At 40.9% G+C, this 17,033-nt stretch overlaps 1 protein-coding gene across 1 annotated transcript in view; it reads left to right on the forward strand.

The window, feature by feature from the left end:
- Positions 1-5,901: 5,901 nt before the first annotated feature.
- The window catches only part of LOC121506453 (rho GTPase-activating protein 6-like), a 127,842-nt gene continuing 116,710 nt past the window's right edge, over positions 5,902-17,033 (forward strand). Inside the window, exon 1 of the mRNA XM_041782270.1 lies at positions 5,902-6,580. Coding sequence (XP_041638204.1) covers positions 6,086-6,580 — 495 coding nt within the window. The 5' untranslated portion in view covers positions 5,902-6,085. The remainder of the gene's footprint in view (positions 6,581-17,033) is intronic.

Below are 17,033 nucleotides of genomic sequence, written 5' to 3' on the forward strand. Positions count from 1 at the left end.
AGTAGAAAAATGTGTAAAAAGTTGCAACAGCAGGCAGAAAGTGTCAAAAAATGGCTAAAAGTTGAACAGTCAGGCAGTAAAACTGGTAGAAATGTTTATCAAGTGGCAAAATGGGTTTAAAGTGCCAACAAATGGGCATAACAGACAGTGAAGTGCATTTCAATTTGGAAAACATTGGCAGTCAATGTGGTGAAGGGGTTAACACTGACAACAATTGGGCTAACTGAAGCAACAACAGGCTGACAATTAGAAAAAGGGTTCAAAGTGGCATAAATGGGTTGAATAGACCAAAATGGATAAAAATGTAGTGAATTTGGATCTTGAATGCAGCAAAAATGGTTTGAAAGTCACAATAGGATAAAAATGGTAAACACATGCAAACAAAGTGGTAAGGCAAAAAGGGGCAAAAATGGGTCAGAAGTCACGAAAACAGGCAGAAGAAGCAGGGAAAAGGGGTTAAAAAGTGGCTAAATGGCTTAAAAGTTGCAACAGTGGATAGAAAAAGGTGGCACAGTTGTGATTTAAGTATAAAAATGCGTTACAATGGTCAAAAGCAGTCAGAAATAGTGGTGAAAAGGGGTTAAAAGTGGCAAAATGGGTCAAAAGTGGCATGAATGGGTTGAATAGACCAAAATAGATGACAATGTAGTGAATTTGGATCTCGAATGCAGCGATTATGTTTGAGTGACAATAGGGTGAAAGTGGTAAAGGCATGCAAACAGTGGTAGAAAGGGCTTAAAAAAGTGGCTTAAATAAGGCAAAAAATGGGTCCGAAGTTGGAAAAACAGGCAGAAAAAGTAGTGAAATGGCTTAAAAGTTGCAACAATGGATATAAAAAAGTGCTGAAATATGGTTAAAAGGAAGCACAAATGTGTTTCAAGTGTCAACAATGGCAGAAAAAGTGGTGAAAAGGGGTTAAAAAGTGGCAAGAGTGGACAACAGCTTGACACATATCAGCTCTATAATGAGGGAAGTGTTAGCCAGGATGCTAGCACCAATGCTAATGATCAAACACACATTCATGCACACATCACAGCTGCTGAGGCCCGTTCTCTGAATAGTCAGGGGCACAAAAACAATCTAAACAATACAACATGCTACTCAGTAGCTTCTTCAGGCTGTATGATGACTCCAGATTCAGATACTGAGAACTGTCTGACCAGGATTTGATGCTTCAGGCCTCCCAGGATTAGACAGCCCTAAAACAGACCCCGTATTCCAGGTTCCAGGCCGGTGAGTTATTGGATTTCTCTCGTGTCTGACCTTGTGACTCTTTCATTCATATGTGCCTAACAGGCCCGGACAATGAAACGTACCCTGATCCCCGGCACAGGAAGCTATGTCTGAGCTCAATCTCCACTCATTCTGCTGAAAATGGGTTCAGGCAGCTCGGCTCCTCTATTGTATACCAAATATGGCCAGTGTGTATAGAACACAGAACGTGAGCGGCTCGGGTGATTTACTCTCCACCCTGAGCACGTCTGAACTATTTTGACAGACATGTCAAATGATGGCGGGCTCACATGAGATGTTTTCAGTGATTCCACGCTAGAGTCCTGGGATGCTCTGATTGTCTTTAATGTATGACGAAGGGCTGGGAAGTCAAAGATGTTGCATGGGACCGGGAACATGTCTGCGTAAAATCCCCGAAATTATGAGCTATTGTTTCACCGTGCTGCTGTTTTTGGCTTGTTTCCCAGGAGTAGCACGGGCACATTTCATGGCACCAATGCCTCATGTGCTGGCTTCTCTCCATAAACCTTTATAACACAAAACACAATGTTTTCTTTCCATAATTCCTGCTCCAGTGCTTTCCCTCTCAGTCTCCCCCTGCAGACTGTTTTTAGAAGGGTCAGATTTATCTCAGCTGTTATCAGTGTCGCGTCACGCTGTGTTGTGTGTATGTGTGCGAGTGTGTCATGCGGTGCAGCTTCATAAGCTCCTTTATCAGCCGCCCGGCACCCTCCTATCCAGACCCCCGCTGTCCCTTTTCATTTTTCCCATACTTTCACACACTGGGCCACACATGCTCCGGCACTATCACACACACACGCACACACACACACACACACACACACACACACTCCTTTTTAAATAACTAATCTCAACAGGAATGACGAAGCTGCTCCAAAAGCATGTGAGTAAATAAACGTCTGGAGCACAGCCACAGGTGTATAGAGAACTCAAACAGCTATTAATCGTTCCGCTCACTCATTGTTTGGATAATAATAGCACTCTGCAGGCTGCACTGATAGGCCTATTATTGCTCCCAGACAGCAGAGTGGATTAATGGGAGACACGGATTAATAAACCTATTTCCATCCCCGGCTGAATCATGTCTGTCTGAGTGCCTGACCTTCTGCCCGTCTAATTATGTCTGTCTGCTGCCATAATTACCTTAATGATAATTAACTTATTAATTATAGGGACTTGTCATGTGAGTGCAGGTTCAAAGAGGAAGAGCAGGAATCAGGAAATGAGGAAAAATTTAGTTTTCCTGAAGGAAATGGTGCTACTGTTTCACATACAGTACCTATGAAAAGTATCATTAGTTAATTGGTATTCCTAGCTACCATTACACCACAAGGACAAAAGAACACCCCGACACCTCCAAAAGTCAGGGGTTAAGCCAAGGCCTTGGACATCCCCCAGAGTTCAGTTCAAACCATCATGAAGAAATGGAAGGAGTATGGCACATGTGTAAATCTGCCTAGATCTGATCAGAAGTTATTAATTTCTGCCACTTTTGAAAATATTTTAACAGCCTTTTAAGCCCATTTCTGCAACTTTTGTTAGCTGCTTGGGCACATTTTAACCAATTTTTGCTGCATTTTAGCCCCCCTTTTTTCCCACCCATATCAGTAAAAATCAGCTTTTGCCACTTTTAACTGCTTTTCAGCACATTTTCCCCACCCATATCACTATAAATCAAATTTTGCCACTTTTTAACTGCTTTTAACCAATATTGTCCCACCCATTTCACTATAAATCAACTTTTGCCACTTTTTGACCGCTTTTCAACACTTCTTCCACACCCATATCACCATAAATCAACTTTTGCCACTTTTTAACCACTTTTCACTACTTTTTTCCCACCCATATCACTATTAATCAACTTTTGCCGCTTTTTAACCGCTTTTCACCACTTTTCCCCCACCCATTTAACTATAAATCAACTGTTGCCACTGTTTAACCACTTTTCACCACTGTTATCCCCCCATATACTAGAAACCAATTTTTGCCACTTTTTAACCACTTTTCGACACTTCTTCCACACCCATATTACTATAAATCAACTTTTGCCACTTAACTGCTTTTCACGACTTTTTTCCCACCCATATCGGGAGACTAGAGAGACAGGCCACCAAGACACCAGTGACCAGGCCCACACACAGAAATGGCTGGGCCCCTGACAAATCCAGGGAACAGGCCCTCCCGTACATCAATGCATGTGTGCTGGATCAGTAGCATTGGTGCTAGTTATCCTGGCTAACAGTTTGGAGTTTGGTAATAATTTAGGGGAAGCTTGAATCTGATCTGCCACTTTTTAACCTCTTTTAACAACTTTTTCAGCACATTTTTGCAACTTTTGTTTGCCACTCCTCATCTCTTTTGGGGACTTTTTACCTAATTTGCCTCTTTTTTGCCTCTTTCTCTGGCCACATCTTAGCCCCATTTAACCACTTTTCACCACCTTTTATTCAGCTTTCACCACTTTCTGTCTTTTTTTTAAATCAAACTCTGTTAACCCTTTTACCCACTTTTGACCATTTTTTCCCCCAATTTTTGCCCCTAGTAGTGAGAGAGGCCACCAAAACACCTATGACTAATCTGAAGGAGTTCAAGGCTTCAGCAGCTGAGATGGGAGAGACTCTGCAGACAACAACTGCTGGCTGGGTTCTTCACCAGTTAGCGCTTTATGAGAGAGTGGAAAGAGAAAGCCACTGTTGAAAAAAGTCATTAAATCTGGACTAGAGTTCACCACAAGGCATATGGGAGACTCCATGGTCAATAGGAAGAAAGTTCTTTGGTGTCATGAGATCAGAAAGGAGCTTTGTGGCCACAAGACAAGACACAAACACACCATCCCCACTGTAGAGCACAGTGGTGGCAGCATCATGCTGTGGGGATGCTTCTCAGCAGCTGGCCCTTGTAGGCTTGTAAAGAGATTTTTTTGGCACTGTAACTACTTGTAAATAGTTCAACCTAAACGTGTCTTCTGATTTTATTGGAATAAAGAAACCTAAATATTTATATATTTCTTGACTTTTTAATCAAATTAGAAATTGCCATTATCTCTTTAATGGCAAAAAGGCCATTAAAAAGGGGTGAAAAGTGGCAAGAAAACTGTTTAAAAAAGGGGCAAAAATGGGATAAAAATGGCAAAAAGAGAAGGCAAAACTGTGGTATTTAATGGCAAAAGGTAGATTAAATGAGGGAAAAGTGGCAAAGAATTGGTGAAAAAGGGCAAAAATTGGAAAAAAGTGGCAATAAATTGGAAGTGGCAAAAAGAAGTGGTAATAACAGGCAAAAAGTTGGAAGACAAGTGGTATTCAATGGCAAAGGGGCTTTTAGAGGGGCAAAAATGGCCAAGAAAAATGTAAAAAAAGGGCGAAAATTGGATGAAAGTGGCAAAAAGAGGAGGCAAAAAATGGGGGGGAAAGAAACAAGTGGTATTTAATGCAAGAGGTAGCTTAAATGGGCAAGTGGCAAAAAAATGGTGAAAAAGGGCCAAAGTTAGAAAAAAGTGGCAATAAATGGGGAATATTTGCTAGAGAAAGTGGCAGTAACAGGCAAAATTTAGGAAAAGGTGGTATTTAATGACAAAAGGTGGTTTAAATGGGTGAAAAGTGGCCAAAAATTTGTGAAAAAGGGCAAAAATTGGCAAAAAGGGGCAATAAATGGGAAATATTTGCTAGAGAAAGTGGCAATAACAGGCAAAAAGTTTGGGGGAAAAAACGGTTATTTAATGAAAAAAGGACACTTAAATGGGCAAAACGTGGCAAAAAATGGTGATAAGAGACAAAAATTGTGGTAATATATGGGGAAAAGTGGCAAAAAGAAGTGGCAAAAACAGGCAAAAAGTTGGGGGAAAAAAGTGATATTTAATGACAAAAGGGCTCTTAAAGAGACAAAAAGTGGCAAGAAATTGTAAAAAAGGTCAAAAATGGGATAAAAGTGGCTAAAAGAGGAGGCGAAAAATGGAGGAGAAAGAAACAAGTGGTATTCAATGGCAAAAGGTAGCTTAGATTGGCAAAAAGTGGCAAAAAATGGTGAAAAGGGGCAAAAATTGTGGTAATAAATGGGGAAAAGTGGCAAAAAAAAAGTGGCAAAAACAGACAAAAAGTTGGGGGGAAAGTGATATTTAATGACAAAAAAAGTAGCTTAAATTGGTTTAAAGTGGCAAAAAATGGTAAAAAGGAGGCAAAAAAGTTTTTGTCTTTCGAGATTTTCTGGGGAATTATATTTAAATTAAGACACAAATCATCACAAAAGAATGTCTTATATGGATACATTAGAACATCAAGAAAAATACCCGTAGGTCCCTATAGGCACACTGAAACAATGAATTGGTGGATTACTGTGTGGTATGTATATGTGGCATATTTTAAGTTGCACAAAAACTGCGCATATACGTTTGATTTCTCTAGGTCAGACCTGCTTGGTGCTACAATATTTAGATGTGGTGAGTCTCAGAGGTGATGATCAGACTGTAACTTGATTTAAAGTCCATTGCGCACTCCTTATGATTGCTTTTAGTTAAACAGGGAAGGGCCTCACACTGGTCTTAGGCCTGGAGCCTCCAAATTACTCACGCTGCCCCTGCCCCTCCCACTCTTGCACACTCACCCACACTCTCAAACTGTCTCCTCACTCCGCTGTGGTTTGGGAATGCCCAGAACGCAGAGGAGACCTGAAGTAGCTTTGCGCCTGAACAACTTTGCGCAGCGACTGCAGCCAAATGCATCCCAGTCCAGCTCTTTCCAAAGCCACGCTTGGACCTTTAATTTGACCTTAAATCGTGTCTTATAGTTGAATGGGATCTTTTAAATCAGCGCTGATGTGATATCCAAAATCTGGAGCCATGTCTGCCGCTCAAGGACTCCTCAACAGCGTCTTCTCCTGCTCCTCTCCTGCCTCCAAAGCCATAACCAAGCGGAGGCTACGCCAAACCCGGAGCTTGGACCCCGCTATTATTAGACACTGCGACGCCGGGAGTGAAGGAGTGAGCGGCGCATCGCTGTCTGCACCGGCAGCCGCGGATACAGGTGCGTCCTCGGAGCGCTTGGCTGGGAAAGCGTCTTTACGCACGAAGATCCCGACTCTTAAAGAGCCAATATCGCCGTCTATATCGTCTCCTTCGATACCTTTGGATGTTTCTCCATCATCAAACTTCAGCTTTGACTACGATTTTGGGAAGCGCGCGAAAAGGAATACAGCGGGGGATTTACCGTTTCTGGTGCGTGGGTCCAGTGCGGCGCAGTCCGGGAGCACGGGCACGCTGTTCTCTCCGCGGAGGTGGCTCCAGAAGAAAGCGCAGCCGTCCAGCTCTCACGCTTATGTTGTGTGGAAATCAGAGGTAAACTTTTGGAACTTTGTGCAGTGTTGGAAGTTTCTTCTTCTGTGGCTTTTTGTTGTTGCAACGAGCAGACACGTATCCATTCTAGGGCTGCAGCTAAAGAGGAGCAGAGGTGAATGTAGAGCCTGTTGGAGGAGCCCCTTCATCAGGGGTCCTCTAACAACAGCTCTGGACAAAGTTACTTTAAAGTAACCTGTTATGTAACGGGGTTGTGATGAAGACCTTTCCAGATCTTTATTATGCTTACAGTCTGACAGTGAATACATACAGGAGCTCATCAGGCACAAACAACACAACATAGGGTCCCTATGTTTCATCATCTATCTCTTTCTTCTAAAAACCCAACACCATGAGGATATTTCTACCAGGTTAAAGCAGTCTAATGATATTCACAGTGGTGCATTATCATAGTGATCCCTGATAACCTGGGAAATGTATAGTAATAAGAGTAATAATCCAGTAGAATGAGGTGGTAATTAGCTGGTAATAAGTCTGCATTTTATCAAGTAAACTCTATAATATTAAATAAGTACTTAGTAGTAATAATGCAGGAATTACCAAGTAATTCCTCATAGTACTGTGGTAACTGATCCTAACCCTACAGTAGATGGTATTTTACCCTAACCCTAACCTGGGTAATATTGTGGCAATTTTTCTGGTAATTAAGTGGTATTTTACCCTAACTCTTGATCTGGCATTATTGTGGCAATTCTCTGGTAATTAGGCGGCAATTACCCTAACCCTTATCCTGGTAATATTGCGACAATACTCTGGTAATTAGACAGTATTTTACCCTTACCATAGCACTGGAAATATTATGGCAATTCTCTGGCAATTAGGTGGTATTTAACCCTAACTCATAATCTGGCAATAATGTGGCAATTCTCTGGCAATTAGGTGGTATTTACCCTAACTCATAATCTGGCAATAATGTGGCAATTCTCTGGCAATTAGGTGGTATTTAACCCTAACTCATAATCTGGCAATAATGTGGCAATTCTCTGGCAATTAGGTGGTATTTACCCTAACTCATAATCTGGCAATAATGTGGCAATTCTCTGGCAATTAGGTGGTATTTAACCCTAACTCATAATCTGGCAATAATGTGGCAACTCTCTGGTAATTAGGTGGTATTTTACCCTTACCCTACCCCAGGCAATAATGTGGCAATTCTCTGGCAATTAGGTGGTATTTAACCCTAACTCTTAATGCGGCAATATTGTGGCAATTTTCTGGTAATTAGGTGGTATATTACCCCTACCTTCCCCATGGCAATATCGTGGCTATCCTCTGGTAATTAGGTGGTATTTAGCCATTGCCCTAGCCCTGGCAATATCGTGGGTGTTCTCTAGGAATAAGGTGATATTTAACCCTAACCCTGGCTTAACGGTGGCAATTTTTCTGGTAATTAAGTGGTATTTTACCCTAACTCTTAATCCGACAATATCGTGGCAATCCTCTGTTAATAAGGTGGTATTTAACCCTAACCTTGGCTTTATTGTGGCAATTTTTCTGGTAATTAGGTGGTGTTTTACCCTCACTCTTAATCCGGCCATATTGCCGCAACCCTCTTATAATTTTTTTTTGTAATAAGGTGGCAATTACCCTAACCCTTACCCCCTCCCTGGCAATATTATGGCAATTCTCTAGTAATTAGATGGTATTTTACCCAAACTTTAAATCTGGCAATAATGTGGCAATTTACTGGTAATTAGGTGGTAATTTACCCTTACCCTTAATCTGACAATATCGTGGCAATTCTCTAGTAATTAGATGGTGTTTGACCCTGACTATTATTCTGGCAATATCGTGGCAATTCTCTAGTAACTAGATGGTATTTTACCCTAACTTTAAATCTGGCAATAATGTGGCAATCCTCTGGTAATTAGGTTGTATTTAACCCTTGCCCTAGCCCTGGCAATATTGTGGCAATCCACTGGTAATTAGATGGTATTTGATCCTCACTCATAATCTGGCAATAATGTGACAATTCTTTGGTAATTAGGTGTTATTTTACCCTAACTCTTTATCCGGCAATATCGTGGCTATCCTCTGGTAATTAGGTGGTATTTAGCCATTGCCCTAGCCCTGGCAATATCGTGGGTGTTCTCTAGGAATAAGGTGATATTTAACCCTAACCATGGCTATATTGTGGCATTTTTTCTGGTAATTAAGTGGTATTTTACCCTAACTCTTAATCCGGCAATATCTTGGCAATCCTCTGGTAATTAGGTGGTGTTTTGCCCTAACCCTGGTTTTATTTTGGCAATTTTTCTGGTAATTAGGTGTTGTTTTACCCTCACTCTTAATCCGGCAATATCCTGGCAATCCTCTTGTATTTTTTTTTTTTTTGTAATTAGGTGGCAATTACCCTTACCCTTACCCTACCCCCGGTAATATCATGGCAATTCTCCGGTAATTAGGTGGTATTTAAGCATTACCTCACCCCTGGCAATACTGTGGGAATGTTCTGGTAATTAGGTGGTATTTTGCTCTTACCCTACTGTGGCAGTTCTCTGGTAATTAGGTGGTAATTTACCGGAACACTAACCCTGCCAATGTTATGGCAACTGTCTGGTAATAAGTTGGTATTTTCCTCCAACTCAGACCTTGGTAATTCTGTGGCAGTTCTCTGGAAACCGTGTGGTATTTAACCCTTACCCTAACCTGGTAATAAGGTTGAATTTAGCAAGTAATTTCTGATACACTTGCAAGAACGTCTCGCATAACAACTTTAAACATCCAGCCCTCACACCATTCAGCCTCGGCTCATGATTTTTGATCTGCATATGGACCATCATCAGACTTTCTTAAAAAAAAAAAAAAACCCCTGGAGCCATGCTTAAATCCCAACAGGAAGTCCACCAGCTTCATCTAAATGTCAAAATAAGGTGTTTTCGGACACTTCACTGGCGATGGCAGGCATTTTGATATCTCGCCAATTTCACAGGAGGTTGTCATAACGCTCATATCAGCTCTCACCTACTTGCTTCAAATTTCACATGTATGATCAAAGTGTGCTCCTCTGCACATTCAAAGGTTAATTTCATTGTTTTGCTGTAGCGCCCCCCACTGGCAACACTTTGGCAACAAAGCGCAAAAACAAGACATGCATATCACAAGTTCTGAAGAACCTAAAGTGTCATCTCCAGAATACTTCTGTCCAGTGACCTAATGCCTTAAATGGCAAAGATATTTATAAAGTTTATGCTTGACAGTATCAAAGTATTTGGCAACCATATATTGACCAATCGATTAATCATTGCAGCTCTACTTCTGCCATCAACCAATCAAGGTATATCCAAGCAATCCATGTGTTTTTTTGTCATTAAAGGTCTTCCCAATTTGTTTATGCTTTTCTGACTACTATGACAAAAACTGTGTTAATGCAAGGCTGGAAAAATGTCTAAAAGGAATGAACACTCCCTTGATTTCGAACATTCTCCTGCCTGACGGTTCCTGGAACAATTAGAAAAAGCAATCAGCAGACTTTACACTCAATTTCTGTCAACTACAAGGCAAATCCAGTGCACGCCAGGACAAACATCTGCTTAAAATCTCTTTCTCATACAGTTAAAACTGATTCCCTGACCCAGAAAGTTGCCTGTGTCCATTCAGACATACCAATTGGAGGTGTCCGGCGATAGTGCGGAAGATTTACAGCTTTTGAAGTGGGAGTGCTGACCCTGCAGTGACATCTGCACCTGGAATCCATCCAGTATCAAACTGGTACACTACTACTGGGGCGGCTGTCTTGCCCAAGGGCATATGGGTAATTAAATGGTAGAAGAAAAGCTGGGGGGAGCACTCCTTCACCTTTATAACCTGGATAATTCCTTGTGAGAGTCACACCTTTCATGAAAATACCTCTGGGAAAGCAGGGCGACCTATAGGGCGATTGAGGATTATTAAATTGCATAAAATGTGCAATGAAGTGCACTGAAAGTCCTCCTACTGTTGACATCGTTGGGCTGGTTGGCCTTTTGTCTTCATATAGACTTCAAATTGAGTGTGAATTAGGGGAGGGCAGCATATGAAATCCTTAAAAAAACATAGTTGGGTGACTTATTTTTAGCGGGGGGGCTTTATAGGCTGCATAGTTGGCACGAGTCCACATGCATAAGTGAGAAGGCACTGTGGTTTTCCTGCTTCTTTCACAGCCTTCCTCTATCTCCCTCTGCCTTGTTTGTCAAGCATTAAGTGTGTGCGTTTCCAGCAGCGCGTGTGAGTGCTGATGCAAGGGTCTCGAGGACACACGGCCCCGGACTAAGTTCTCACGACTGCAAGTGGTCACAGGGTCAAAGCCATGAAGGCCCCGAACAGCTCTCCCATCATTTCCTATTACAAAGAACAGCTCCAGCTCCAGCCTCTCTCTCTCTCTCACACACTGATAGGCACGTCTCCACACTCTCCTCTCCTCCCTCTCTTCCTCCCTGAGATGTCGAGAAGCTCTCACTCAGCAGAGTTTCCCACCGTCGTCACACGTATGTTTTCCATGACACCCCCTTCCCCGCTACGGCCCACTGAGGATAACATGAGGCCGTTGGTTTGGAGTCATTAGCACAATCTGGACCATGAAGTTATTGCACCTCGGAGTGTTTGCGTAAATATAGAGCCAAGAAGTGTTTGAGGTCTGCTGGAAGGTTGGGTGTGAAGTAAAATAATGTAATGAAGTGTAAACAGACTTCAGGTATGGAATGCACCGAGTGTAGCAGATTGTAGATTGATTTAAAATCAGTGTTGAAATCCAACCTACGTCATTAAACAACCATTTCACAGCGATATCTTTGAGGCTGTATCACTCCATATCCATATGTATCCCTCATTTTGGTGGCAATTACAGCTCTGAGTGTGTGTGGATAGGTCTCAATCAGGCTCAAACATCTGGACTGTGTTGACTCAATCCTTCTTTGCTAAACTGCTCAAGCTCTGTCAGGTTGCTACAGGGATCAAGCGTGAACATCCCTTTTCAAATCCAGCCACAAATTCTCTACTGGATTGATGTCTTGGCTTTGACTCAGCTACATTTTTATCATTCATTTTACCCTCTTCCTTAAGGAAGTCCCGGCTGCCAAGAAGCATCCCAACAGCAAGATGCTGCCACCACCCTACTCCACAGTGGGGATGGTGTGATAGCATCATGTTAGATGCCCAAAAAGCTCCATTTTGGTCTCATCAGACCAAAGAACTTTCTTCCACTTGACGGTAGATTCTAGTCCAGATCTAAGTGTGTCCTTCTCTTTGCCACTCTCCCATAAAGCTTTGACTGGTGAAGAACCCAGCCAACAGTCGTCTGCAGAGTCTCTCTCATCTCAGCTACTGAAGCTCCTTCAGAGTAGTCATAGGTGTCTTGGTGGCCTCTCTTTCCACATTATTAAGCAAATGACATTTTGAGGTTTTTATTTTTAAAAAATAAAGGTTATCATTATGAAGTTTGTTCAAAAACATTTGAATTATGCTCTAACGGCTGATGACTTGAAACATATTCTGTCATTTGCATTAATATTTTGGAAAATAAGAGAAAAATGTTTTTTGCTTAATAATGTGGAAAGCGGTGTAGTCTCCTTCTTGAAAGCTTGGGGTATGTTCAGTGCCTTGGGATTTTTTTGTATCCAACTTGGAGTTGCTTTGAGTGTTCCCTTGTCTTCATGGTGTAATGGTAGCCAGGAATACCAATTAACCAGTGGCTAAATTCATGTCACTGCATTGCCTTTATTTGTAATGTAGACGAACATTAGACAAAATTGGAAAAGACTAGATAAAGACAGCTTTTAAAATCTAAGACCTCAAACTGGTAAAAATCAGACTTTTTAAGACCTTAAATTTCATATGAGGGTGCAACAAGCTTGAAGCTATAAAGGAGGAGGCTGGGGTGGAGGAGGTGAAGCTCTGCCAGAAGCAGCGTGATGCATCAGCATTGATGCAAGCAGGGATTAGAGAGCAGTACGTCATCTTTGAATGGTCGGCTGTGTTGAGAGAAAGAGCTGTGATTGGCTGTGGGAGCTGAGTGCCACCTGGCTATCAGCCAATCACGGCTAGGGGTATAACTTGGGTGAACTGATGCGAAGCTTTATCAATATTAGATAGAATGAACTAGAGCAGAATGATTAAAAAATATATCTAATTGCAGTTATTCTTTCTCATATTGCAAATATGCTATCAATTGCTTTATTGAATGGGGATTATTGTTTTTACTATGAAAAATGTACATAACACATGAAAAGGAGAATTTTTGTAAAATATTTCATAAAAAGACACAAGAATGTTTGCAAAATGTGCAAAAAATCTCTGCTGCTGCTGCAAAAATGAATGTGTGAACTGGTATTTTGACGTATTTCAAGTTAAAGCAATATTGCAACATCTGCAATTTGTAGTTTGCAGCATGGCTTATTGCAATTTAATCTCATTTGTGATTAATTTTCCAGTCCTAGACTAGTACAGTTTAAGCTTATGTGAGACCCCTTAAAGAGACTGAGTATCCTCTGAAGTTCCCCATGTAACATGGAACCACTGTGATAACTGAAAGCCCCCTGATGTTGACTTTTATTTACAGTGCATTTCACGTCAGTTTAGACCAGTGATACTCAACCCGTGGCTCTGGAGCTACACATATTTTATGTCTTAATTTTAAATATTATTCCCCCAGAAAACCTTGAAAAATTGAAACTTTTTTGCCCATTTTTACAATTTTTTTGCAACTTTTCACCCATTTAAGCCACGTTTTGTCATTAAATACCACTTTTATCCCCCCAACTTTTTGCCTGTTATTGCCATTTCTTTTTGCCACTTTTCCCCATTTATTGCTACTGTCATCCAATTTTTGCCCTTTTTCAATTTTTTTTTTCCCATTTAAGCTACCCTTTGCCATTAAATACCACTTCTTTTGCCCCCATTTTTTGCCTCCTGTTTTTTGCCACTTTTATGCCATTTTTGTCCTTTTTTTACAATTTCTTGCCACTTTTTGCCCCTTTAAGAGCCCTTCTGCCATTAAATACCACTTGTTTCTTCTCCAACTTTTTGCCTGTTATTGCCACTTCTTTTTGCCAATTTTCCAATTGATTGCCACTTTTTTTCAATTTTTGCCCTAATTCACCAATTTTTTTTTTTTTGCCACTTTTCGCTCACTTTTTGTCATTAAATACCACTGTTTTTCCAACTTTTTGCCTGTTATTGCCACTTCTTTCTGCCACTTTTCCCCATATATTGCCACTTTTTAAATTTTTTTTGCCCTTTTCACATTTTTTTGCCACTTTTTGCCCATTTAAGCTACCTTTTGCCATTAAATCCCACATTTTTCTTTTCCCCCCATTTTTTGCCTCCTGTTTTTGCCACTTTGATCCCATTTTTGCCCTTTTTCAAAGTTTTCTTGCCACTTTTTCCCCTCTAATAGCCTTTTGCCATTAAATACTGCTCATTTCCCAACTTTTTGCCTGTTATTGCCACTTTTCCCATTTTTTACTACTTTTTCATTTTTTGCCCTTTTACACCTTTTTTTTTGCCACTTTTTGCCCCTTTAAGAGCCTTTTGCCATTAAATACCACTTGTTTTCCAACTTTTTGCCTGTTATTGCCAATTCTTTCCAATTTTTGCCCTTTTACACCAATTTTTTTGCCACTTAATGCTCATTTAAGCTACCTTTTGCTATTAATCACCACTTGCTTCTGTCCCCCCCATTTTTTCCTCCTCTTTTTTGCCACTTTTATCCCATTCCCCCCCCCCTTTTTTTTTTCCTTACAATTTTCTTGCCACATTTCACCCCTGTAAGAGCCCTTTTGCCATTAAATACCACTTGTTTCCTATTTTTTGGCCCATTTTTGGCACTATTGACTGCTTTTCACTTTTTTTGCCTTGTTTTGCCACTTTTGGACTATTTTTTGCCAACTGTAACTCATTGTTTAGTAACTTCTCCCCCATTTTTGCTACTTTCTGACTCTTTTTCCACCTTGTCTCCCCATTTTTGCTGCTTTTTGACCATTTTTGCCACTTTTCCCTGCGTAGATTGTGGCTCTTACAAAGGTATTTTTCAACAATCAGGCTCTCTGGTTGAGCAGGGTTGAGTAATACTGGTTTGTGCCAAATCAGACCGACGTCACTTTGACCTATTTGAAGGAATTTTTGGTGTAAATTTCCACAGTGCAACTTAGAAATAAAGCTATAAACAAATGCTTTGCACGTGTACCTATCATGATTGGTGGAAGTTCAAACATGTTCTCGCGATCCGATCAGAGGTCCACTGGATGCTCCAGTCTGTTCCTCTGTGGAGGGCAACCTGAGCAGAAAGGTCTGGTGCTATGCCTTTTTAAGGAGGGAGATGGTGAGTGAAGGAGCTGAAGAGAGGAGGAGAGACAAAGTAGAGATGTAATAGTTTACTTAAAAAGAAAGCTCTGACAGTTATATTGGCTGTGATAGCTTGATAGCTGTTTCCATGGCCAGCCTGTCCATGTTGATGGTAAAACTCATCACTGAGTGCCCACGGTGTTATTACAGTAGGAGGGTCAGTGACTGGAAGCAGTTCTTCATGTGGACTGATGACTCTCAAGTTGGGCATTTGTTTCAACACATGGTCTTGCAAAATAGCCCAATAATGAAAACACTGCTGGTTTTTACAGGACTGTTGATGCTTTGGAATTTGTAAGTTTAGCGTGTGAAACAAACGGACGGCCCCTCTGCTTTCCCCACAATAACTCGCTGATACACACACAGAGGCTCAGAGAGGAAACAGTGGTCTGCTAATTTAATCCTGGTTGTTTATGGGGCGCCAGAATGTTGACATTGCATGGTCTATTTTTAGACTCTAACACTTAAGGAGGAAGAGAGTAGTGAAGAAAATGAAACCCCTACCGCTGAAAAGGAGCCAGTATCGCTGCTAAATGATTGCAAACAGACGTTTTTATGGAGTAAGACTATTGTTTTGGGATGTGATGCTTAAATGCATTGGTGAGTCAATCAAAATGCTGGATCAGCAATGATCAGCAGAGCTACTCACACATACTGGGCCTCACAGTCAAAGAGGGATATTGCAGGGAAAATCACAGCTCAAGATCAAATATGGTACAGTAAAGGCCAATATGACAGGAAGTGGTTCCCAATCTTTGTTCCTTAGGTTCCTGTTCTTATATCTGAGAGAAGCCAAAGCCCCCCCCCCCAACCTTTCATTGACAAAATCCCAACCTACATTTTTGCCACTTTTTATCACTGTTCACCCATTTTTTCAACCGTTTTTGCCATTAAATACCCCTCTTTTCATTTTTTTGCACATTTTTTTTTACACTATTATCCCTTTTTTTTCCACTTTTTCCCATTAAATACCACTTGTTTCCTATTTTTTCCCCATTTTAGTCACTTTTCACTCATGTTTTTTGCTAATTTTTGTTACTTTTTCCCCATTTTTGCCCTTTTTCACCATTTTTTGCCCATTGGAGCTACCTTTCCCATCAAATACCACTTGTTTCCCATTTTCCCCCTATTTTGCCAATCTTGACTGCTTTTTGCCCATTTTAGTCACTTTTCACTCATTTTTACTGCCATGTTTTTGCCACTTTTGGGCCATTTCTTGTATCTTCTTACCATTTTTGCTGCTTTTTGACCATTTTTGCCACCTTTAACTTATTTTTATTGCTACTTTAACCCATTTTGCCACTTTTCACCACTTAGATTGTGGCTCTTGCCAAGGAATTTTTCAACAATTTGGCTCTTTGGTTGCACAGGGTTGAGTAACACTGCAGTAGGGTGTCATGTGACGCAATGCAATCCATGATAAGACTAAACAATATGATGAGATAATAATCATGACATGTTGCCTGCTTTGATGAAAATATGACACAGTAATAATGATAATGAAATATTGATCCAAAGCCAATCCTAACCAGTTGGGGTTGTTTGGTGACACTACAAGGTAATGTAAAGCGTTTTGGACAAAACAAAATCAGCTCGAACCTGCGTCTGAATTTATACAATCACAACTTCTGAGTCTGGCTGCTTTTAGAGAAGGAACACATGACTCATCAGTGTCATAACACCATGTAAGGGGAAGTTAAAAAGGCGCCAGAGAAGTGTTTTTATTGGGAAAGCTATCATCTTAAATAAGAGGTGCTCTACATAGTTATTTCCATCTTTGAAGTTCCCTAAATGCCGCCATATTGGTTTATGTTTGAGCACCACTGCTGCATGTATGAACACAAACTTAAACAGGTTCTTCTCTGCTGTTCTATGCTTGTACCAAACATCTTTCACCCTGTTGGTCAACTTGACCAGAAATCGGAAATCAGAGGAAGCACATCCTTCAGCTTCCAAGTGAAATTCATCCATAAACATGGTTTGGTTTTCTCCTCAAGAAGTACAGCATCTGTAAAAAGTAGTTCTTTGGTCTGATGAGACCAAAATGGAGCTTTTTGGCCATCAGACAAGATGTTATCACACCATTCCCACTGTGAAGCATGGTGGTGGCAGCATC

Source organism: Cheilinus undulatus, linkage group 24, assembly GCF_018320785.1.
Source record: "Cheilinus undulatus linkage group 24, ASM1832078v1, whole genome shotgun sequence".
Classification (NCBI taxonomy): Eukaryota; Metazoa; Chordata; class Actinopteri; order Labriformes; family Labridae; genus Cheilinus; species Cheilinus undulatus.